Here is a 25,564-nt window from a genome sequence, read left to right on the forward strand (position 1 = left end):
TAAATAAAGAAGACTTCAATCACAGAAGAGTATCATAAATATGAATATCACCATTCTATAAATGGACAAAATCCAGAATTTCTAAACCTATTATCTGACCAGCTGCTAAGTAACCAAAAAGGGAAAAATTAGTTTTTTTTATAACGTAAAATAAGACTTCAAGTGGTCCAAATTAAGTCGAGCCAAAAATGGCACGTGAATTGAATCTAGCTATAGGTTATATTTAGATTGGGTGTGAGTAACGTTTTAATTTGTTTGAGAAATTTATACTCACGTAATCCATCCTATTATTTGAATAACAGCAAAAATTTATGATACTATACTCATCATATATATTTAAGAAAGACCTAATTAAGTTGGATGAGGTCATATTATTCAGTTTCCCAATTTATATTTTAGCATTGAATAATTTATATTTTAAATTTACAATTTATAAATATCAATAACAGAATAAATGATGCATATAATTAACGTACTAATGATCTGTCTGCGCGTTTGATATGTTCAATTTTCTATGAAAATTAGAAAGATCAACATTCTTCATTTGGGTTATAAAAGTGGACTTGCGAATATCGACAATGAAAAAAAAAAAAAAAGAGAAGAGGATAATGTAAATTAAAACCTTGTAAGTATGCAAGTTTTGGAAGCTCTCGAATAAAATATATGTTAAAAATGCATCAGAATTTACAAAAAAAAAAATAAAAGCAATATTTGGAAAGTTTGTTATAAATTAAAATTGGATACAAAAATCAGAAAATAGATCATGTTTTGATCATCCAATTGGTTTACCTCTCTATTAACTTTGAAACAAATATTACTATTATTAAGTGCGTTTGGGTCAACCACTATTACAACAACAACAACGACCCAGTATATTCCCACAACTGGGGTCTGGGGAGGGTAATATGTACGCAGACCTTATCTCTACCCCGAAGGGTAGAGAGACTATTTCCAGGAGACCCTCGGCTCAAAAAAGCAATAGGAGATGATATATTAGTACCATAAAAATGCGTAATAAAAATAACAACAATATATAAGAGATATGAAATATGAAATACGAAATACGAAATAGATGGCTGGTATAGTACAACTAGAAGGTAAAGCCCTGCATCAATAGACGACCAATGACATTCCTAGTCTAACTCCTAACTGGATAGTCTCACTCTATTGTGCTGTAGAAATATTCACACTCTCCCCTAACCTACAACCTTAATGCTCGACCTCCATAATTCCCTATCAAGGGCCATGTCCTCAGTAATCCTAAGTCGCGCCATGTCCTGTCTGATCACCTCTCCCCAATACTTCTTAGGTCTTCCTCTACCTCTCCGCGTGCCCACTACAGCCAGTCGCTCACACCTCCTCACCGGTGCATCAGTGCTCCTCCTCTGAATGTGCCCGAACCATCTGAGTCTTACTTCCCGCATCTTGTCCTCCATGGGGGCCACACCCACCTTCTCTCGAATATCTTCATTCCTAATCTTATCCATCCTTGTATGCCCGCACATCCACCTCAACATCCTCATCTCTGCTACTTTCATCTTCTGGATGTGTGAGTTCTTTACCGGCCAACATTCAGTTCCATATAACATGGCAGGCCTAACCACTGCTCTATAAAACTTACCTTTTAGTAACGGTGGCACTTTCTTGTCACACAAGACTCCCGACGCTAACCTCCACTTCATCCACCCCACCCCTATACGGTGTGTGACATCCTCGTCAATTTCTCCGATCCCCTGAATAACCGATCCAAGGTACTTGAAACTACCTCTCTTGGGAATGACTTGAGAGTCAAGCCTCACTTCAACTCCCGCTTCCATCGGCTCAACTCCAAATTTGCACTCGAGGTATTCCGTCTTCGTCCTACTCAACTTGAAACCTTTAGACTCAAGAGCATGTCTCCAAATCTCTAGCCTCTCGTTGACGCCGCCTCTTGTCTCGTCAATTAGAATAATGTCATCAGCAAATAGCATGCACCATGGAACCTCCCCTTGAATATGATGAGTCAGTGCATCCATCACCAGGGCAAATAGGAATGGGCTGAGCGCAGACCCTTGGTGCAACCCCGTAATAACTGGAAAGTGTTCAGAGTCGCCTCCTACTGTCCTAACCCGAGTCTTAGCTCCATCATACATGTCTTTAATCACCCTAATATAGTTACTCGGGACCCCTTTATCCTCTAAGCAGCTCCATAAGACCTTCCTAGGAACCTTATCGTACGCTTTCTCCAGATCAATAAACACCATGTGGAGATCCTTCTTCTTATCTCTGTACTGTTCCACCATCCTCCTAATAAGGTGGATAGCTTCTGTGGTAGATCGTCCCGGCATGAACCCGAACTGGTTGTCTGAAATAGACACCGTCCTTCGCACTCTCATTTCTACCACTCTCTCCCAAACTTTCATGGTATGACTTAGTAATTTGATGCCCCTATAGTTGTTACAGCTCTGGACATCACCTTTGTTCTTATACAACGGGACCATTGTACTCCACCTCCACTCTTCAGGCATTCTATTAGTCTTGAATATAACACTAAACAATGCAGTAAGCCATTCCAAGCCTGCTCTACCCACACACCTCCACAGTTCAACCGGAATTTCGTCTGGCCCGGTAGCTCTGCCCCTTCTCATCTTACGCATTGCCTCCATGACTTCATCGATCTCAATGTCCCTACAATTACTTACTTCATGGTGACTGTCGGCATTCCTCGATTCCCCAAGTATAATATCCTGATCCCCTTCTTCACTTAGAAGTTTATGAAAGTAGGTCTGCCACCTCCTCTTAATCTGGTCATCTCCCATCAAAACTTTGCCGTCATCATCTTTTATGCACCTCACTTGGTCCAGATCCCGAGTTGTCCTCTCTCTCTCGCCTTAGCGAGTGGGAATAACTTCTTCTCCCCACCTTTGTTCCTTAGTTCCTCATACAGACGAGCAAAAGCCCGTCACTGCCATCTTCGCCTCCTTCCTAGCTACCTTATACCTTGGGTCAACCACTATTGTTTTTTTATTTTTTATTTTTTGTTTTTTTTTATCTAAAAGGACATGTACGGAAAAAGAAGCATTACGCGGTTAGATGCCTATGAATATGTTTTGTTCTATGATCCCTCCCTTTGTCTTTAATGTTTTTGTACAAAACTTATAACAAAGGGGCTAAGTTCACTAGACTTGTCCTTTTTACTATGTGCAATGTGTGTATATTATTAGCATTAATAATATTATCTTTAATTTGAATAAGAAGAAAGGTAAATGCATATAAGTATTCTCATTTTTATTATAAATTTAGTAAAGTTTGATTTGGTACAAATTATTAATTTTCATCTTTTTTTTCTTTGGTTAAAAAAATATGAGGAATGAGGTATGGACAAGATAGAAACATGCTCAATATGATGTTATTTCTCTTTATTTTATTTTTGTTCAACGTCCTAAAACGTGGTGAGAGTCCATGAAATAAATGACCAACAAGGGTTGTGGTAGAGTGATACTCCTTCATCTTTAATCAGATGTCTCGGGTTTTAACTTTGGGTATGATATTGCCTTTATTAATGAGTGTTTTATCCCCAAATGTGGAACTGACGCGAATCTGAATTAGTTGAATCCGTTGCGAGTACCAACCAGCGGATGGAAAACCAAAAGAATGAAATAATGAGAGAAAATCCATGAAAAGATCTTTCTTTCAGTTCCGTAGGCTTCATACAAGACAATTAGTCACTCTTTTTTTTTCTTTCCTTTTTTGTTGCAAGAAGCGTGTCTATCTCACCTCAAGCCTTCCTCTCCATTGCTTGCTCTAAAATAGTATATAAAATTTAAATTCAATTTCTTTTGCCTTCTGTCTATATTGGTATTTATCTTTTTCAACATTTAAACTTACCTTTACTTCAAAGTTCTAAGCACACATCTTTTCATTCTCATTTGACCAGCAGATACACTTCTTTGAATAAATATTTCACAATTCTGTAGTATAACTTACTGGGTTTGTTATTGTTGTTATTTGTCTGTAGTATAACTTATGAATTAATCGGCTAGCTTTAACATTTTATTTTTAATTTTTATTTTTGAGAGAAGTGACGTCCTTTTTTTGTGTGTGTGTTGTTAATTAGTTCGTCAATTAGATAAGTCTTTCTCGTTAAACAAATCGAGGGAACCAACAAGGGTTTTGGTGGAGTGGTAAGTACTCCTTTATTCTTAACCAAATCGGTCTCGAGTTTGAACCCCTGAGTATAGAGTCGCCTTTGTTAGGGAGCGCTTTACCCCCAATGTGGGACTTTCCGGCACGAATCTGGATTTAGTCGGGCCCCAATATGGGTACCGGACACCGGGTGGGAAACAAAAAAACCAAATCGAGGGACGATGAACTATTAAAATCATTTGAGGGCAATATATATCTTGTTGAATTTTGATAAAAGTGGGAATGAGAATTCTTGAATGGGGAACAACGAATAGTTAAGGAAAGTTGAACCCTAACTTTGTTTTGTTAAAGATTAGTTTATTACATAGGAAATTTTCTTACGATAAAAAAGAAACCAAGGTTTACATTCGCGAGAATTAAATTGCGTAAATATTTTTACTGTAAAAGGGAGAGTAAATTTAGATTAGATAGTGAAAAAATTTCACATTAGATACATCAGTTTAGTAAGAGGTATACTCCTTCCATTCCAATTTATTTGCAGTTTGATTGGGCATAAAGTTTAAGAATTTCTTTTTTATAATTTGTGATCTAAACAAGCTATAAATATTTGTGTGGCAATAAATTATTTCAGGATAAGAAAGCCTAAAAGTATATTATTTGTAAATATTAAAAAGTATTTAATTTTGGACAAACTAAAAATAAAAGTATCACATAAATTGAGAGGAAATATTAAATTGCTCATTTTGCCCCTATCATAAAAGTTATATTTATTCATATATTTAGTGTGACAAAGTTTTGTGATTAATAAGGACAACTATGAAATCAAATATGCCCTATGTTTATTATTATTTATTCATTATTTTATTTTTCGTTTATATGTCAACCATTTGATTGGGAAAGCGCACTAAACTATGATTCTCCCTAAAACTCACGAAAGAATATATATAAAAAAATGGGGGATTTTTGCACAAAACAAAACTAATTCCTCCCAAAATGATGTTGTAAGAGAGAATGCTTCATGCTGGCTTAAGCATAGACTTGCAGACTTGTACATGGAGCATAAGAAAAACCCTAATTTTCACTTCTATAGTATAAGTTTTTTATACCAATAGGTTAAATTACAACAAGAGCGAATAATTATGTCGCAGTCTCGAATTATAAGTTATAGTCGGTTATATGAATTTTCACTTATCATAATTTTCATTAAATTAAATTAAATTCAGACCAACATTAATACATTATGCAGAATTAAAATAAAAATAAAGAATACTTGTAGTTCTCGATTTTTCTAGCTACCAGCAGAAAGTTTCTAATACCAATATATATATCAGGTAAATTACTCTACGATATTTAATTTGAATCAGCTGAGTGTTGTTTGTTTAATTAAAAAAAGAAACTAATTAGGAGATGTAAATTAAAAAGAAAAAGGGGTATATTAGTAAAGTTGAAACCAAGTAACACGCTTTGCAATTTTTGGTGAAATTTTGGTCTGCAATAAACCAAAACCACAACACCACGTCTGGTTTATATCTGGAAAAAAGCCATTTCAATGTCATTTTCTTGGCCAGCTATTTCTTCACTTTAATTTTAAGTGATAGTTAAAACATAGGGTAGGCATATACAAAGAAAGAAAGGCATATAAATATTAGGGTTTTTTTTTCTGAGTATTACTAGTGTTGTAATTCCAAGACTATAACAAAGTCTTAATTATTGGAATTTGTGAGAGCTTTCCGAAAGGTTTTGAAGTCGCCGGAAAATAGCAATATTTTCCATTGAAGCCAATCAGGTCTGTTTATGTTGGTTTTTTACATAGCATAAAAGAGAGGAATATTTAGTAAGAAAAATAATGAAAATTTCCTTTAGTTTCACTTTCTTCCATGCATTATTTTTTGCAGTGCGTGAAATGTTTTTCTCTCTGTTCATTATGGCAAATTAATTTGAGTTACGTATGGAAATGATTCAAGCTTTAGATCTCTGCAAACTTAGCTCAAAGAATAATTGTTTTTTCTTATTTTAAAGATCTCATTTTTTCATTCTTTCAATTCTCACTCCTTTTTATCGATCAAGAGCTTAATTTCTCCATACCATTTTGCTTATTTCTTGTCCTTGAGACATGCATATCTTGTGTACCTATGTTGACACAAGATTATTCTTGTATGCATCTTTTCTTGTATAAGGAGTGTCATCTGGAGAAAAAGAATGAAAAAACATTTTATATATACTCCAATTATATTTGGAGCTTCTCCAAGAAATATATATATATATATATATATATATATATATATATATATATATATATATATATATATTTCAACACTAATGGCTGATATTTCTTACTACTACATCCAACACGGAGGTAATTGGTATGTGCAGTGGCAAATCCAGGATTTTAACTCTATGGATTCAGCTTTGGGGTTTTTATTATCGAACCCATTATATTTTTAAAGTTATGGATTCATATCTATTGTTTCTTATAATTTTAGTTAATTTTTACACATAAATTTATAATATGCATCAAAAATACTGGGTTGAGATGAACATGATATTCCTATGCTACATCTGCCCTTGGTTGTATGATCTAACGGTTTTAATTTTTTAGTGCTTAGATACTTGAATGGTGCTTTATGTTTACTGCCTAAAGCTTCTCGGTGCTGAGAGAGATGTATAGAGAAAAAAAAAATAGGCATGTGCACGAAGTTCCCGCTATGCGTGAGATTCGGGGAAAAGTCGGACCATAAGGTTCTATTGTATGCAGTCTTACCCTACATTTCTGCAAGAGGCTATTTCTACTGCTCGAACTCGTGACCTTTGCACTCGCACTAAAATAATTTCAGTTCAGTGATTTTAGAATATTCATTTATGAAGTTCACTGATTGTACTCGCACTAAAATAATTTCCTTTGCACTCTTGAACAAGATCTTGCTATCGTGATTTCTAAATATTTCATATTAATCCTCAAACCCCTCTACCCTTGCCCCCTCTCAACTAAGATGAGAAAAGAATTTTTTTATAAAAAAAACTGAGGCTTTTGAATGGCACTGCTCAATTATCGAGCAAAGGAAATTGTAGTTCCTTAGGTGAATCCAGTTATTGTTTGTATGATAAAAGTGAAATTCTTTTCTTTTTCTCTCTTCTCAATTCACCATTTGAACTACAGTATAATTTATTAAGTATGCTAGGGGAATATAAAAGAGTGGAAATTATTCTTGTTCTAAAATTCCTTCTTTTTTTTTTCCTTTTCTCTTGTTATTATTAATTCTCAAAATTAAACATAGGTGTTAATTATATCATATCTCTTGCTAATTAGTTCTCAGATCCGTCTAAGATAGGAAGAAAACTTGACCAATATTATACGCAATATAATTATGATGACAACTAACAGACCCTTGTGGTCCAAGTCTTTTCCCGAACTCCGTGTATAGCGGTAGCTTAGTGTACCGTCTTTTTTAATTATGACGACAATAATATTGTTACATTTGGTTGGGTAACTAATACTAATCAGGATAAATATATTGTGATCAAACAGATGGGGAGAGGAAAGATAGAGATAAAGAGAATAGAGAACAACACAAATAGGCAGGTGACATTTTGCAAGAGAAGAAATGGACTCCTCAAAAAGGCCTATGAACTCTCAGTACTTTGTGAAGCTGAGATTGCTCTTATTGTTTTCTCCAGCCGTGGCCGCGTCTACGAGTACTCTAACAACAAGTAATTCTTCATTCCTTACTCATTGTTTATGTGTTAAGGCGACTTCAACTTATTTGGGACTAAGGCATATATGTAAATTGTTATTTGTGTCTGAATCTGCTAGCTTTGTCATCTCATATATATGGTCATACGCAGAGGCGGAGCGAGGATTTCAAGTTTATGGGTTCAGATCCTAATTTTTTTAATTCTAAATTAATTTATACATATTTAATGAGAATTTTAGGATAAATACATGATTTGAACTAAAGCTACTGGGTTCGGCCGAATCCATAACCTGACGGCTCCGCCTCTGGACATACATTGTTTCATTATTTTGTCGTTCATTTCCTTGATATCAGTGTAATCATTCGACCATCTCTTGCTGTCTGATCTTCAAGGAAGTCAACTGATCAAGAAGTGCTTAATCATTATAACACATTGTAGAGGATATATAATTATGTATAAGACAAGCACTATATTAAGTTTACTCCCGAAATTAAAGGCTTTAAAGAATGGAGTAAAATTTAGTTTTTTAATATTTGTGTTTATAATGATGCTCAATAAGTCATGTATGATTAGTGAGTTTTAGCTATAAGGACTAAGAAAATGAAAACATGTCAAATTAGCCAGAAAGTTTAAATTTAAAAGTAGATATCCTCCCTTATTTGTAATTCTTGATATTCTTTTTGAAAATACAAGAAAACAATGTATAACTAATTATCACAAATTAAAAAGATTGGTTTATATATACATGAAAAAACAATAGAGTAAGCACTAAAGAACTACTCTCAGTGACTTGTGATTCCTTTCCATTTTCATTGTTTGTGAGCTTCTGTTTCCAGGAGTTTTTTTAGTTTCCACTCCTAGCTTATACACTGTTAAGTTCTCCTGCTTTGGCCTGTATTTTTCTAGTGAAAGTAAATTTATACTACTAATGTTGAATATTCTCTGGAGTTTCTCTGTTCACTTTTACGTTAACACATATACTGGAATTAAAAGATCAAGTTCATGCATGGTAATTAATTCTCCAGGATTTCCCTTTTGCATGGATATGGCAAATGCATGCTGCTACGTGGGTAATTGATGCCTTTTGTATAAAATAAGTACGTAATAACACCCTATTATAAGTGAAAAATGAAAATATTTTCATGAAAATATCAAAGATAGTGCATTAAAAAGGGAGGAGAAAAGGAGGGAAGAGAACAAGTCTTGGCAGTCCTTCATCATACATTATTATAGTAATTAAAATATGAAACAACTTATTTTCCTCTTTTCAAGACGAAATCTTATGCTTTACGTTCACCAGAAATCCACCATTTAAATTTCATTTCTTTTTTAATGCTTTTTTCTGCACTTTGATAAATTCCTCTCTTTCACTTATCGTTTCTATTTTTAGCATTTGGTCTTATTAAAATCTTTTTATGCACAAAAAATGTAATTGCTTCCCAGATTCTTTTTCCCATCTAGCAAGATATAAATTTACACCATCTGCTGACGTTCCTTGTTCATTTATTTCACGAGATAAATTATATCTGCTGAAAAGAATTTATTGCATTTATCTTACTCCTCGTTAACAAGTTTAATTTCTTTATTTTTTATTTTCTAAATATCTTATACTCCGTATTTTATTATTATAAACTGTTGACAGGGCAAATGCAGGGTGTTAATGATGAGTTCAATTGAACCCATAACTTTCGATGCGGAGCAAAACTTTATGTGTAAAAAATTATAAAAATTAGAAAAATAGTAGATATGAACCCATAACTATAGTAATATAATGAGTTTAATGCTAAAAATATTAAAAGTTGAACCCATAAAGTTGAAATTCTAAATCAGCATCCGACTATTAAAACTTTTTGCTATACACAGCATTAAGGCAACTATTGATCGGTACAAGAAGGCAACTTCAGAAACCTCTAATGCTTGCACCACTCAAGAGCTCAATGCTCAGGTAATTAATTAAACAAAACATTTTTATATTTCCACATATACAGAAACATCAAAAATATTTTTTAATTAATTGTTGCCTCATTAAAATTAATTCTTTTGGGTATCATGGACGTAGTTTTACCAACAAGAATCGAAAAAGCTGCGCCAACAGATACAGATGATCCAGAATTCAAACAGGTAATAATATCATAATTATTGCATAAGATTTAAGATGAACTTAAAACTAATATCATTGTTTTCTAAAAGTTATTACATTAACTTTATATCCACAGGCATTTGGTTGGTGAAGGCTTAAGCTCTTTGAACGTAAGGGAGCTGAAGCAGTTGGAGAATAGACTTGAACGAGGCATTACTAGAATTAGGTCAAAAAAGGTACACTAATATTGTTAAGAATACTAGTAAAAATCGTACATACTGTGTTTCAAATTGTAACTGTAACACCCCAGCCCGCTAGTGATATTGTTCGCTCGGGGCCTAGGCCCTCACGGGTTTAAAACGTGTCACTAGGATCTAAGGCTTATTAACTTATATACCCAGCATCCCTCTTGTATTTTGCTGATGTGAGACTCTGTCTAAAGTCTGGGGTATTACAGTAACCTCATAGCCTTTTATTATAGTATCCTATAGTGACGATATTTAGCCAACGTGGCAAAGTATTTTTATTGTCCGTACTATCCTCTTAATTAATAAATGGCTTTGATCGATGTTTCTTATATATGTGGTTGAACAGCATGAGATGATACTAGCTGAAACTGAGAATTTGCAGAAGAGGGTAATTTCTTGAAACTTGTTCTATCCTACTTATTCGATCTGTTTTGGGTCTAGAGCCGCAGATATAACTATGATTAGCACATTTTAATCTTCAACCTGCTGTCTTAATAGGAAATTCAACTTGAACAAGAAAATGCATTCCTCAGATCAAAGGTACATTTAGCATTAATAATGAAGAGACAAACCTAAATTTTTCCTTCACTTATTTTCAAACAATTAATCATGTCTTTTATCTTCTTTCCAGATAGCTGAAAATGAGAGGCTTCAGGAACTAAGCATGATGCCTACTGGTGGGCAAGATTACAGTGCAATTCAGCAATATTTAGCAAGAAATATGCTTCAACTTAATATGATGGAAGGAGGAATTCCTTCCTATCATCAATTGCCTACTGACAAGAAGTCCCTTGAGCTTCATGAGTAGACCGACCTACCGTCTTTTGGCTTCCCAAGTATGTCTCCAGTTCCTCATGAAACATACATCTCTATCACTCTAGTTAGCAGCCTGCGTCTAATTGACATAATTTGTCTTCACTTCAAGTGTTTAATAGATAGTACTTACTATATATTCTTGGTTTACGTGAGAAATATTGTCTAGTTTTGGAGGCCGATCGACTATGTATTCTGCCTTAATTAATAGAGTAGTGCTAATTGACAAATGAAATGAGCATGTGCTACCAAATTTTGAGGTCTGAGGATATGCTGGTGTTTAGGGTTTAAGGGATCGACTAGATAGTCTTTCAACATAGCAAGTTGACACAAAGGAAAACTTTGAAAGACCAAAAAGCTGAAGTCGAAGAATATAGATAGCCAAAAAAGTAAAATTACCTGTTGTCTACTGATCATTCTTGTTTCTTTTGATGCAGGTAAATTCCCACTAAAGCGCTTTCAGAAAATATTGAGGAAATTTGGTGGTTGGAACTTATGAAGTGTTCTCCAATGATTGTGTGTTGCTTAAATTATTACCTTATTGGTGTATTTGAATTGTTTGCCATTATTGTGGGACTTGTAAGAATTTGAACTGGTGGATGCATCAGCTTTGTTGCATTAGACTTTGCAAACAACAAGCAATTTTTGGCAAAACTTTTTAGGCAACGTCCCTCTTGAATCTTGATATATTATATGTCTCGATATTTCGAATGCAAGATTCAATTCTAGTTTAGCAATGGTCTACAAAGTTTAGCAAATCAATTCAAAGCATTGGACGCCCTCAGTACCAAAATCTTGAATATATATATACTTTTCATTCTTGAATTTCAAGCTAGATACTGTTGGAAATAAATCTCGTAAAAATAATATTCACGGTATTAGTGATAAATGCGGACCACTAAGTTATGGTTAAATCAGCAAGAATAAAAATGCAGCAAAAATAACACTAAGATTTTACGTGGAAACCCTTCTGAATAAGGGAAAAACCACGACCAAGAAGAACGACTGATATCACTATAGCAAGGAAATTTACACTGTGTAGTAACGAGTAAAATACTCCTAAGACCACTACACCCTCAAAAGAAAAAAAATACTTTTTTGCTTTTTCCACCTTACTATAATATCTCTCTCACTCTATTTTTCTTCACAGACTATTTTCTTATAGTCTATGGAATACCTTGCGCGCTCTCTCTCTCTCTCACTCAGATGTATTGTCTGATGTTTATGGTGTATGGAAATGAGAGTCAAAGCTCTCCTTTTATAGACAGAGTCTCACCTACTACACTTGACATTTTTCTTCTGTAGCCTACCCTTTTTGACAATGCACAAGAAAAAATTGCTGTAAACTTTGAAAAACCAACAAAGGAAGAAAAGTCTTCCTAAATTTATAGGATGGACCCCACAAATCTCCCCCTCTAGTCTCATTCACCTGAAGGAGGTAACACCGGAGATTCAAGATTGAGCGCATGCCGACAAGTTCTTTGCAAAGCTCGAACTTGTCTCTTGGTACTACCTTGGTCAACATATCTGCAGGATTTTCACTCGTGTGAATCTTTTTGACTTGAAGTGATTCGTTCTCCACTTGCTCATGAATCCAATGATATCTGACGTCGATGTGTTTTGTTCTCGCATCGTACATGGAGTTTTTGCTCAGGTCTATTGCACTCTGATTGTCGCAATAGACAACATACTCCATCTGTCGCAATCCAAGTTCTTGAAGAAATCTCTTGAGCCATATCATCTCTTTGCCAACTTCAGTAGTCGCAATATACTCCGCTTCAGTTTTAGATAATGCGACACACTTCTGCAACTTCGACTGCCATGATATAGCTCCTCTTGAAAAAGTAAACAAATATCAAGTAGTGAATTTTCTGTTATCAAGGTCACCTATCATATCAGAATCTGTATAGCCCTTCAGAATTGGATTTGATCCTCCAAAACATAAGTATTCATGTGAACTTCCTCTTAGATACCTGAGTATCCACTTTACAGCTTCCCAATGCTCTTTTCCTGGATTTTCGAGAAATCTGCTAACAACACCGACTGCATGAGCAATATCTGGTCGAGTGCATATCATTGAATACATCAAACTTCCGACATTAGAGGAGTAAGGAATCTTGGCCATTCTCTCTTTTTCCTCCGTTGTTGTAGGACACATCTTCTTACTCAACTTCAGATGACCAGGAAGTGGTGTGCGAACCAACTTAGCACTTTTCATATTAAAGCGCTCCAGTACACGTTCTATGTACTTCTCTTGTGACAAGTAAAGCTTTCTTTCGTTTCTCGAAGGAGTAATTCTCATGCCCAAAATTTGCTTAGCATGACCCAAGTCTTTCATTACAAAATACTTATTCAACTGTTTCTTTAACTCGTCAATCTTGTAAGCATTCCTGCCCACAATCAACATATCATAGGATGATAAAATCATCATCAGAAAAACTTTGTGCAAACACACAATGATCTGAAGAAGTCTTCTTGTAGCCTTGCTCCCCCATAATAGACTCAAACTTCTTGTACCACTATCTAGGAGCCTGCTTCAATCCATATAGACTCTTTTTAAGTTTGCATACAAGATTTTCTTAACCTTTTGCCTTGAAGCCTTCAGGTTGTTCCATATAAATCTCCTCTTCTAAGCCACCGTGAAGAAAAGCAGTCTTCACGCCCATCTGCTCAATCTCCAAATCAAGACTGGCAGTCAAACCAAGAACTGTCCGAATGGAGGACATTTTCACGACAGGAGAAAATATTTCGTTAAAGTCAATACCTTTCCTTTGACCAAATCCCTTGACAACCAATCTAGCTTTGTATCTGGCTTCAAACTATGTTCTTCAGCTTTAACTTTGAACACCCACTTGTTCTTCAAAGCTCTCATGCCCTTAGGCAATTTCACCAACTCATAAGTATGGTTCTCATGCAGAGATTTCATCTCATCTTGCATGGCTTCAATCCATTGATCTGTGTGCTCATCTTCTATGGTCTTCGCATAACATTCAAGTTCTCCCCCATCAGTGAGTAATACATACTCATTGGGTGAATAACGGGAGGAAGGAGTACGAGGTCTAGAAGACCTCCTGAGCAGAATATCTAACTCGTCCACAGCTTCATGAGTAAGAGCATTTACCTCATCAGCATTAGCATTGTTATCACCATCACCATCACCATCAATATGCTGATCTGGAATATGGTTCTAGGCATTACCCTCATCATTGAGACCACATCCGTATTTGCATGAGGATTTTGATCAAGATTAACTAAACCTTTAGAACTTGGAGATTTTAGCTTCTCCGCTTTATTAATATCTTCAATGGTTTGATCCTTCACGAAGATAACATCACGGCTTCTCGCGGCCTTCTTCTCAATTAGATCATATAGCCTGTAACCAAACTCATCAAGGCCATAACCAATGAAGATGCACCGCCTTGTCTTGGCAGTTAATTTTGACCTTTCATCTTTAGGTATATGTACAAAAGCTTTACAACCAAACACTTTTAAGTAGTCATAGGAAACATCCTTGCCATATCAAACTCTGTTTGGAACATCACTTTGCAAAGCAAACGCAAGGGATAGATTAATAACATGTGCGGCGGTCAACAAAGCCTTACCCCAAAAGAAATTCGGCAACTTTGCTACAGAAAGCAAACGGCTGACTCTTTCTATCAAGGTCATGTTCATCCTTTCTGCTAAACCATTAAGCTGAGGAGTCTTAGGAGGAGTCTTCTGGTGTCTGATACCCTATTGCTTGCAGTATTCGTCAAACGGTCCACAATATTCACCACCGTTATCAGTACAAAATACACTTCAGCTTCTTTCCAGTTTCTGTTTCAACTGAAGCCTGGAACTGCTTAAAGACACCCAACACTTGGTCTTTGGTCTTCAAGATATAGACCCAAAGTTTCCTTGAGAAGTCATCAATAAAGGTAGCAAAATAAAGTGCACCACTCAAAGTCCTTGTCTTCATTGGGCCATATAAATCCGAATGCACCAACTCAAGCAACTGTGTCTTTCTTGAAGAAGGATGAGACTCGAAAGAAACTCTTTTTTTGTTTTCCAGCCAAGCAGTGCTCACATTTTTCTAATTTTTCACTTTTAAAATTTGACAACAATTTCTTCTTAGCCAGAACATTTAGTCCTTTCTCGTTAATATGGCTAAGCCTCTTATGCCATAACGTTGAAGAGTTATTGCTCTCAAGGGCATTCACCATATCAATACAGGTAGAGGCCGTAATCCAGTATAGACCACGACACTTTTCCCCACGAGCCACAATCATGGAACCCTTGGTGAGCTTCCACTTTCCAGCACCATTGGTACTGACATATCCCTCATCATCCAAAACACCAACAGATATCAAGTGCAAACGAACATCAGGTGCATGCTTTACATTGTTTAAAACAAGTTTAGTTCCAATACTAGTTTCCAAACAAATCGTTCCAACACCAGCCACCCTAGATACAATCTCATTACCCATACTCAAAGTTCCAAAGTCACCTTGAGTATAGGATGAGAAAAATTCCTTCATTTATGTCACATGAGATGCGGCACCACTATCCACAACCCAGCTTGACTCATCACAAGCAATATTTATCAGATCTGCATCAAGGACAGTAACAAGATCTTCTGTAGTGACGGTGGCCACACGATTGACATCTTCTTTCTGTTCTTCCTTGTCTCTATTCTCCTTTTTCAAAATCCGGCAGAACTTCTTTGTATGCTCTTTCTGCCCCCAATGATAGCACTCAATATCTTTAAGTCTGCTTCTGGATTTGCTTCTATTATGTTCTCTATTTTGAGAACCCCGATTCTTGCTTCTCCCCCTAGAGTCAGTCACCAAGACATCTGATGAGGAGGAACCCTGAGATTTTCTTCTCATCTCTTCATTTAAAAGACTGCTCTTGACAAGATCCATAGAGAACACACCATCCGGAGCAGAATTTGATAATGAACTTCTAAGAATTTCCTAAGAATCTGATAAGGAACCAAGTAGAAACAGGCCTTGAATTTCTTCATCAAATTTAATGCCCATAGCAGATAGCTGGTTCATAATCCCCTGAAAATTATTCAGATGATCTGTCATTGCGGAACCATCATGGTATTTTAAACCCAACATCTGCTTTATTAGAAACATCTTATTGTTTCCAGTTTTCCGAGCATACATACTTTCAAGGTGCTCCCATAGGGTTCGAGCATGTGTATCCCCGGAAATATGGTTCAAAACATTATCGTCAACCCATTGTCTAATAAAGCCGCAAACTTGCCCGTGTAACAAATTCCACTCTTCATCTGATTTATTATCAGGCTTTATAGTAGCGAATGCAGGTTGATGAAAATTCTTGACATAGAGCAAATCTTCCATTTTACCCTTCCAAATGGCATAATTTGTGCCACTCAAAGTAGTCATTATATTAGTATTGGCTTCCATCGTTTATCACAAATACAAATACTATTTATTAAGAGACCAAAGTAATTCTTTTCTGATGTGGAAGTTCAAACTGTGCTGCAACGACAGAGCATACTAAGACAGAACCTTGGCTCTGATACCACTTGGGAATAAATCTCGTAAAAATAATATTTACGGTATTAGTGATAAACGTGGACCACTATGTTATGGTTAAATCAGCAAGAATAAAAATGCAGCAAAAATGACACCAAAATTTTACGTGGAAACCCTTCTGAATAAGGGAAAAACCACGGCCAAGAAGAGCGATTGATATCACTATAGCAATGAATTTTATACTGTGTAGTAACGAGTACAATACTTCTAAGACCACTACACCCTCAAAAGAAAAAAAATACTCTTTTTGCTTTTTTCACCTCACTATAATATCTCTCACACTCTATTTTTTTTTTTACTAACTATTTTCTTATAGTTTATGGAATACCTTGCTCTCTCACTCAGATGTATTGTCTGATGTTTGTGGTGTATGGAAATGTGAGCCGAAGCTCTCCTTTTATAGGCAGAGTCTCGCCTACTACACTTGACATTTTTCTTCTGCAACCTACCCTTTTTGACAATACAGATGAAAAAATTGCTGCCAACTTTGAAAAACCAACAAAGGAAGAAAAGTCTTCCTAAATTTATGGGATGGACCCCACAGATACAATTAGTAGGACCTATAGTATGTGAAGATGTGATGGATTATATATATTATCTTTGTATCATGAACATAAACAAGTCACAAAGAGATTAGAAAGTCTAGTGTTGAACTCCAGTATTTACCAGCATTTGAGTTATCTTTGATCCCAAATCCATCAAAACAGGCACTGATAAACAATGCGAGAAACTATGGAGAAACTATCACATAGTAACCAAAAAATAACTGAAGATAGAAGATCACGCAAACATAACCTCCTACTTGTACGTCTGAAGATAATTGTGAATGCAGATATTACGTGAAAAGATAGTAACGAAACGGATATGATAATTCCGTTGGGAAGTTCAGTAGACTACTGAAAGGTGATAGACAGGATAGAAAAACTTACATAGAGTACTGAGATATAAAATCAAGGATGACTTTGGTTATGGGCTTTCATTTTTATATATTACTTCAACAATTTTGGACCGCTCGAGTAAGAATTTCCCTTCCTTGTACTTCTGTGCTGGTTCAAAAGCTCGTTCGTACTTCCAACCTAATACCTCATTGCATTTCTCACAGTGAATGTCAGCAACTGTGTGAAGACCAGTAATAAGTTGTCTATCTTCTTTGTTTCCAAGAACAATATTCTTCACCAGAGAAAAAAGGAAAGCTTTGCCACTACTTGCCTGTAAAACAATACAATTATATTATCTTTTCTATAGTTAATGCTCATAAACCATATGATCGCAGATAAAGTGCATGACAATAGCGATCAAATAAGTATGAATGGACTAATGAAATCGTTCACCAGAAACATCTTAGAGATAATATCTGTTGCGGAAGCCAAATGTATATAGTGTGAATAAGTCACAACTACTATACCAAAAATTATGACAGCCACCAAATAATAAATAAGACAATAAAACAACAATAAAGGGAACACCAGAATTTACGAGGTTCGGCTAATTTTGCCTACTCCTCGGACACAACCAATATTTTATTCCACTCCAAAAATACAAGTGAAATAATACTAAAGAGAGAAGATACAAATGCCTTAAACAGATGAGAAGGCAAATGAGAGGTGTGTTTAAATCCTAAACATTAAGCCTTCTTTTATAGGGGGAAAATCCCCCCAACTTTTGTTTTCCCACCGATGTGGGACAAACATTTTGTCAAATTCAACAAATCTCCACCTTGGCAAAATTCCACATCTTCAATTTTCTCTCAATAACAAATTTTGGTTGTGTCTTCATCTTCAATCTTCAGTGTTCAACAATGTTGATCAAATCCAAACAATGTTGAAACTTGATCGCAGTCACCACCTTTGTCAGCATATCAGCAGGATTCTCCGTAGTATGAATTTTCTTCACTGTGACTCCACCTTCTTCTATGATTTCTCGTACAAAATGATACCGAACATCAATGTGCTTCGTCCTTGCATGATAAACTTGGTTCTTCGCTAATTGAATAGCACTTTGACTATCACAAAAAATTGTGATACCTTTTTGTTCAACACCAAGCTCCTTTAGCAATCCTTGAAGCCAAATTGCCTCTTTCACAGCCTCTGTAATAGCCATGTACTCTGCCTCTGTTGTAGACAAAGCAACTGTTGACTGCAAAGTAGACTTCCAACTAACTGATGCCTTTGCAAAAGTAAACACATAACCAGTAGTTGATCTTCGTTTGTCCATATCACCCGCAAAATCTGAGTCACAATATCCAACTACAGACTGATTGTCTTCCTGCTCAAAAACTAACCCGACATCTACAGTATTATGAATATACCGTAGAATCCACTTCACAGCTTGCCAATGCTCCTTCCCTGGATTGTGCATATATCTGCTAATAACTCCAACAGCTTGTGAAATGTCAGGCCTTGTGCAAACCATTGCATACATCAAGCTACCAACAACATTTGCGTATGGTACCTTTGACATATACTTTCGTTCAACTTCATCCATTGGCGACATAGTAGTACTTAGCTTAAAATGGGAAGCAAGTGGAGTACTAACTGGCTTAGTCTTGTCATCTATGCCAAAACGTTGAAGTACTCTCTTCAAATATTCCTTTTGAGATAAACAGAGTTTCTTTGAACGTCTATCTCTAATTATCTCCATGCCAAGAATTTTCTTTGCCTCACCCAAATCCTTCATCTCGAACTCCTTCTTCAGTTGAATCTTCAACTTATCAATTTCTTCCAAATTCTTGGAAGCTATCAACATATCATCAACATATAGGAGAAGATATACAAAGGAACCATCTTTAAGCTTGTGCAAATACACACAATGATCGTATTTGCTTCTCTTGTACCCTTGCCGCAACATAAACTCGTCAAATCGCTTGTACCATTGTCTAGAAGATTGTTTCAATCCGTACAATGATTTTTCAAGTTTGCACACCATATTTTCTTTTCCAGCAACTTTGAATCCTTCTGGCTGAGTCATGTAGATTTCCTCCTCCAAGTTTCCATGTAAAAACGCAGTTTTTACATCCATCTGAACTAGTTCCAAATCCAATTGTGCTACCAAAGCCAACATAATTCTAATGGAGGAATGTTTTACAACTGGAGAAAACACTTCATTGTAATCAATTCCCTCCTTTTGAGCATATCCTTTGGCCACCAATCTTGCTTTGTAGCGAACATCTACTTGGTTAGGAAATCCTTCCTTCTTTGCAAATACCCATTTGCACCCAATTGCTTTCTTTCCCTTCGGGAGATTGGCCAATCTCCATGTATGATTCTGATGAAGGGACTGTATTTCATCATTCATGGCAATCCTCCACTTATCTTCTTCTGAACTTTGGACAGCGTCTTTATAAGTAGTAGGAACATCATCAGCTACAATTGAGGTTGCACAAGCAACCGTCTCTATGAGACGAACAGGTTTCGTTATTGTTCTTTTTGGCCTGCTGGTTGCTATTGATTCAAGTTGTTGTTGAGGTTCCTGAGTTGGAATCTCCTCTACTGGCTCTCCTTCCAGAGGGTAATCTTCATTTGTTTCCTCCTCTGCTTCTTGTGTAGGAAAAATAAATTTTCCCTCAAACTCCACCTGCTTAGAAGCACCTTTATTTTGTTTGGTATCTTCTGTTACCTTATTTACCATAGCAGATTCATCAAAGGTAACATCCCTGCTGAATATTACTTTCTTTGTCATAGGACACCATAAGCGATATCCTTTGACTCCAGAAGTAATTCCCATAAAAATAGCCTTCTTTGCCCTTGGATCCAATTTTGACTCCGTCACATGATAATATGCAGTTGAGCCAAACACGTGCAAAGAGTTATAATCTACAGCAGGTTTTCCATACCATTTTTCAAATGGTGTCTTGCCATCAATAGCAGCAGATGGTAGACGATTAATGAGGTGGCATGCATATGTAATTGCCTCAGCCCAAAATTCTTTGCCCAAGCCAGCATTGGACAACATACACCGTACCTTCTCCAGCAAGGTCCGGTTCATACGTTCTGCCACTCCATTCTGTTGTGGTGTATGTCTAACAGTGAAGTGTCGGACGATGCCATCATTTTCACAGACCTTATTGAAATGATCATTTTTGTATTCACCTCCATTGTCTGTGCGAATACACTTGATCCTCTTGCCTGTTTGATTCTCCACCATCGTCTTCCATTTGAGAAAAATTCCCAACACTTCATCTTTGCTCTTCATTGTATACACCCATACTCTTCGGGAAAAATCATCAACAAAGGTTACAAAATAGTGCTTCCCACCCAATGAAGGTGTTTTGGAAGGACCCCAAACATCTGAGTGTACATAATCCAAAATGCCTTTAGTATTATGGATCGCTGTACCAAATTTAACCCTTGTCTGTTTCCCTTTAACACAATGCTCACAAAACTCCAAGTTGCAAGCCTTTACTCCTTTTAACAATCCTTGATCTGATAGAGTTTTCAAGGATTTTCCTCCAGCATGTCCCAAGCGCATGTGCCATAGCTTGGTTGCTTCTGCCTCTTTGTCGTCACTGGATGTCACTGTCGCTGTCCCAATAACTGTACTGCCACGATAGCGGTACATATTATTATTCTTCCGATTAGCCTTCATTACCACTAGTGCACCGGAGCATACTCTCATCACTCCATTTTCTGCAATGATTTTGAACCCTTTTGATTCTAGGGCTCCCACAGAGATGAGATTCTTCTTCAAATCCGGTACATATCGAACATCTATCAATGTTCTGATCATTCCATCATGGTTCCTTAATCGTATTGAACCAATGCCATATGAGGTAAGAGGGCTGTTATCCGCTGTGTGGACGACTCCATATTCTCCTTCTTGAAATTCCACGAACCAGTCCCTGTTGGGACACATATGATAGCTACAAGCCGAGTCCATCAACCATATGTCTGATGATGTTGATGACTCTGTTGTAACTAATGAGAAGTCTGAATCATCACAATCAGCTACATTTGAATCCATAATAGCCTTTCCATTGTTATGTTTGGCCTTATTCTTCAACTTCGGACAGTCTTTCTTCCAGTGCCCTTTTTCTCGACAAAAGGCACATTCATCTTTGCTGGGTCTGGATCTTGACTTGGATCTTCCCTTCTTTGTCCTCGTTTGATTTTGAGGACGACCCCTCACAAATAGTGCTTCTCCTTCTCCGCCCTTCTGTTTTTCTCGCTTTCTTTGTTCATAGCTGTACAAAGCCGAACAAACTTCTCTGAGAGAAACTTCGTCATTTCCATGGAGTAGAGTAGTTTCAAGGTGCTCGTACTCATCAGGAAGTGACGCCAACAACATCAAGGCCAAGTCACCATCATCATAAGTTGTATCCATATTTTGCAAATCTGTAACCAACTTATTGAAACTGGTGATATGTTCATTCATCGTGGTACCAGGAACATAGGTGAAGTGAAACAGTCTCTTCTTCATGTACAATTTATTTTGACTGTTTTTCTTCAAAAATTTATCCTCCAGTGCTTTCCATAATTTACTTGCAGAAGTTTCCTTTGTGTATGGATATTTCTGCTCTCTAGCAAGGTAGGATCGAATGGTACCGCAAGCAACACGGTTGAGAATCTTCCAATCTTCTTCTCCAATAACATCTGGTTTCTTTTCTTCAATGGCCAGATCTAGCCCTTGTTGAAAAAGGACATCTAGAACCTCGCCTTGCCACATCCCAAAATGCCCGGACCCGTCAAAAATTTCTACCGCAAATTTCGCATTTGACACAATTCTTGTCATAAGCGAAGATGCCAATGATGACGTATTGTTGACACTTGATGTAGATTCTTCTTGTTTATTATCTCCCATATTTGACACAAATATTATTTAATAGCTGACGACACAAATCAAGATTATTTCCTTTCTGATGTAGAAGATCAGACTAAGCTGCAACTACAGAGCATACTCAGACAGAACCTTGACACAGTTACCAAGATAAATCTTTTCTGATGTGGAAGATCAGACTTTGCTGCAACCACAGAGGATACTTAGACAGTACCTTGGCTCTGATACCAATTGTTGCGGAAGCCAAATGTATATAGTGTGAATAAGTCACAACTACTATACCAAAAATTATGACAGCCACCAAATAATAAATAAGACAATAAAGCAACAATAAAGGGAACACCAGAATTTACGAGGTTCGGCTAATTTTGCCTACTCCTCGGACACAACCAATATTTTATTCCACTCCAAAAATACAAGTGAAATAATACTAAAGAGAGAAGATACAAATGCCTTAAACAGATGAGAAGGCAAATGAGAGGTGTTTTCAATCCTAAACATTAAGCCTTCTTTTATAGGGGGAAAATCCCCCCAACTTTTGTTTTCCCACCGATGTGGGACAAATATTTTGTTAAAATTCAACAATATCATCATCAAATGAGAGATGACTTCGACATTTGCAGCAGCTGTATGAACGACGTCCCCCTAACTCATCCATCAAACAAAACCAGAAGACAAAAGTCAGAATTTTACGCAACGCCAACAAGAAACAAAACATGAGACAAACAGTGGAAGAACCATAATTTTCTATACCTTCAAAGGAAATGAGAACAACTTAGAATTCTGTACTAAATATTAATACTAACGGATAGTTTTAACTTACAGGGCATGCAGTACAAAACTCTGTAAAAGACTGGAAAAATTAAGCTACTTTGCAAAGATCAATTACGTCAATGAATTAGCAACATGTACAAGTTTAAATTAAAAATAGTAGTGAAAGAAAATAATGACATGAATGATATTACAAATATGCAATTATATATGTTTGAATAATACTTGAAGTTGAAGCTGACAAAAGAAGAAAAAAAGACAATAACTTATAAAATAGACACCAACCTTTGAGGCTGATCAGCGCCTTACTCTCCCTTTGAGCTTTCTTCTCCAAGATATCTCTAAATAATTGATTGTTGCTCTCCACATTTTTTTCCACCCCCAAATGCTTTTCAAGACTATGCATGATCTCCTTCAACTTAGTTTCGACCTATCAAATATGTAAAGATAGGTCGATAAAATGCTCAAGGGGCACCATTAACAAATAAGAAAATATAACATTCGTGCTTGACGATAATTTTGTTTTAACGTAATTTATATGTCATTGACAACGGATATTTTCAAATGATAATGGAAGCAAAAGTGCATCAATAGTGGTACCTACCATTTCAGATAGTTGCCTATGTTGCTCCTCGCAAGACCACCTCTGCAGTTGTTCCTTCAACTCAGTTACCTCTTGCTTTATATTTCCCGGCGAAGAGTTAGCCTCCAACTTGTCATTATGAAGTTCCATCTTCTATAAATGAGAATCGATATTTACAAAATAGGTTATTAATTACCTCCCTCCCTTCACAAGAACTAACGAATAATGCGAAACGAATCCAATCAATTACTGAATGCTGTATGCATACCTTTACTTCCTTGAACAAGTTATTCGTATATGGTTTTCCACCAGTCTTTTGTGCAACGATATTCACATGGAAAAGAAGTTCCCTCAATTGGTCAGCTTTCTTCATTGGATTTTTAGTCTCATTGTCGAATAGCACATGTCTGTTTTCACACAGCTTAAGAACTTCCTGTAACGGTAGGACAAACTAATTTAAGGAACAGACACTCTTGAGCAATATACCATAAAATTATGAAAACTTTTCTCGCTTTAGTCATAGTTAATGCAGAAAAAACATTGGCACGACAATCCAATGAAAATTCTTCTTCTCATTCAAAGTTGAAACAAAATGAAGAAACCTCTTAAATAGATGAAAGCTAAAATGCCCGTATATTAGCTAGTAGAATCAGTCAGCTTATACCAAGCCGCACTATTGCAAATACATCCGACTATACATCTCTGCACATCATTTTACCTTTAAAGGCTCAGGGCAGGAACTATCTAAGTGATCATTCAGCGTCTCATTGTCTTCAAGCTCATCCCCTCCAGTGAAGACGACAATCATATAATCACTAATTTTGTCCCCGAACAACTCCCTAAAGTACTGGATAGCAGCTTGTTCTTCTTTTGAAAAGCGAGTTCGTACAGACAAAACCAAAAGAACAGCATGGATGCCATCATCGGCCAAATCAATGCCTTTGATTATTTCATTTCCAACTGATTCAGACTTAGCTGTTAAGTCAAATCCTGCAATTCCCACAATGTAAGCTATCAGTAACTTTACAGATTACCTGAAGAATTCAAGAACTAGAGAAGCATAGGTTGTTTTTACGGTACTAGTCATATAATAGGAAGTGTCAATCATACAAAGATTAAAGAATAGATATCTTAAGCTTTTCTTTATTAATTGACTTTACATTTCTCTAAGAATTATACTAATTGATTACAAGGTTTTAGTTAACATATAACAGTGCAAAGCGATTAATTAAAGAAAAAAATTGACTGTACCAGGGGTATCAATCACATCAAGAATCTGTCCATCTTCTAATTCAGTCCTCTGGATTTCACAAGTTCTTGTAACACCACTAAAGCTAGGCATTGATCTGAATGCCTTTCTTCCAAGAATGCTATTGCCCGTGGCACTTCTCCCGTCACCTGTACGCCCAATCAGAAGTAGTGTCCGAGCTCCATTTCCAATAAATTCCCAATCATCACTGACTGAACTTCCAACCATCTTATCTTATCGGATCAACTCACCTAAGCAACTGGTCACGGTCAGGTTAAGCGATGAAAGAACAGAGTTAAAGATCCTTCTTTCGAAGGAATACAACATCAATGGTGAATCAATAAAATAAAATCAACAATAATCAAAATCTTTCTGATGCTTAAGTAAATCTTTAGAGTGGTAACCCCTTCACATAAAGGACTCAAACCATGGAAGATAAGTGGAAACAAGAAGGTCTTGAGGCCGAAGCTCACGTGCCTCTACTATGGGAACAGAACAAATAGCCACTTACTAAGAAGGAATTCAAATGCATGATGGCAGTGGCAGATGCAGCTCTTCAGATGCGGGTTCATCTGAATCCAATATTTCCAGTGCGGAGTGTTACATTTTTTTTTGTGTGTGTGTGAAAACCCACTAAATTCCAACACATAATTAGATTTGAACCAAAAGTACAATAAGTTC

At 36.3% G+C, this 25,564-nt stretch overlaps 2 protein-coding genes across 2 annotated transcripts; one reads left to right on the plus strand and one right to left on the minus strand.

The window, feature by feature from the left end:
• Positions 1 to 5,762: 5,762 nt before the first annotated feature.
• On the plus strand, positions 5,763 to 11,692 carry LOC104221002 (agamous-like MADS-box protein AGL11). The gene is made up of 9 exons (XM_070150278.1): positions 5,763 to 5,911; positions 7,652 to 7,833; positions 9,682 to 9,763; positions 9,878 to 9,939; positions 10,035 to 10,134; positions 10,493 to 10,534; positions 10,645 to 10,686; positions 10,778 to 10,982; positions 11,397 to 11,692. The coding sequence occupies exons 2-8, from the start codon at positions 7,652 to 7,654 to the stop codon at positions 10,952 to 10,954; spliced, it is 687 nt and encodes a 228-aa protein (XP_070006379.1). The 5' UTR covers positions 5,763 to 5,911; the 3' UTR covers positions 10,955 to 10,982; positions 11,397 to 11,692.
• Positions 11,693 to 17,635: 5,943 nt separating this feature from the next.
• On the minus strand, positions 17,636 to 25,122 carry LOC104246414 (immune-associated nucleotide-binding protein 9-like). The gene is made up of 6 exons (XM_070150279.1): positions 24,886 to 25,122; positions 24,353 to 24,624; positions 23,903 to 24,067; positions 23,656 to 23,787; positions 23,337 to 23,481; positions 17,636 to 17,717 (listed from the first exon to the last, which is right to left on the minus strand). The coding sequence occupies exons 1-6, from the start codon at positions 25,109 to 25,111 to the stop codon at positions 17,710 to 17,712; spliced, it is 948 nt and encodes a 315-aa protein (XP_070006380.1). The 5' UTR covers positions 25,112 to 25,122; the 3' UTR covers positions 17,636 to 17,709.
• Between the last annotated feature and the right edge of the window lie 442 nt (positions 25,123 to 25,564).

This window comes from Nicotiana sylvestris, chromosome 6 (genome assembly GCF_000393655.2).
Source record: "Nicotiana sylvestris chromosome 6, ASM39365v2, whole genome shotgun sequence".
Lineage (NCBI taxonomy): Eukaryota > Viridiplantae > Streptophyta > Magnoliopsida > Solanales > Solanaceae > Nicotiana > Nicotiana sylvestris.

Bases quoted from the DNA above. Each gene is read 5' to 3' on its own strand.
- LOC104221002 (XM_070150278.1), top strand. From the start codon at position 7,652: ATGGGGAGAGGAAAGATAGAGATAAAGAGAATAGAGAACAACACAAAT. The intron at 7,834-9,681 runs GTAATTCTTCAT...TGCTATACACAG, and splicing joins TACGAGTACTCTAACAACAA to CATTAAGGCAACTATTGATC. The intron at 9,940-10,034 runs GTAATAATATCA...TTATATCCACAG, and splicing joins ATGATCCAGAATTCAAACAG to GCATTTGGTTGGTGAAGGCT.
- LOC104246414 (XM_070150279.1), bottom strand. From the start codon at position 25,111: ATGGTTGGAAGTTCAGTCAGTGATGATTGGGAATTTATTGGAAATGGA. The intron at 24,625-24,885 runs GTACAGTCAATT...TGGGAATTGCAG, and splicing joins TGATGTGATTGATACCCCTG to GATTTGACTTAACAGCTAAG. The intron at 24,068-24,352 runs GTAAAATGATGT...CTACCGTTACAG, and splicing joins CCTGCCCTGAGCCTTTAAAG to GAAGTTCTTAAGCTGTGTGA.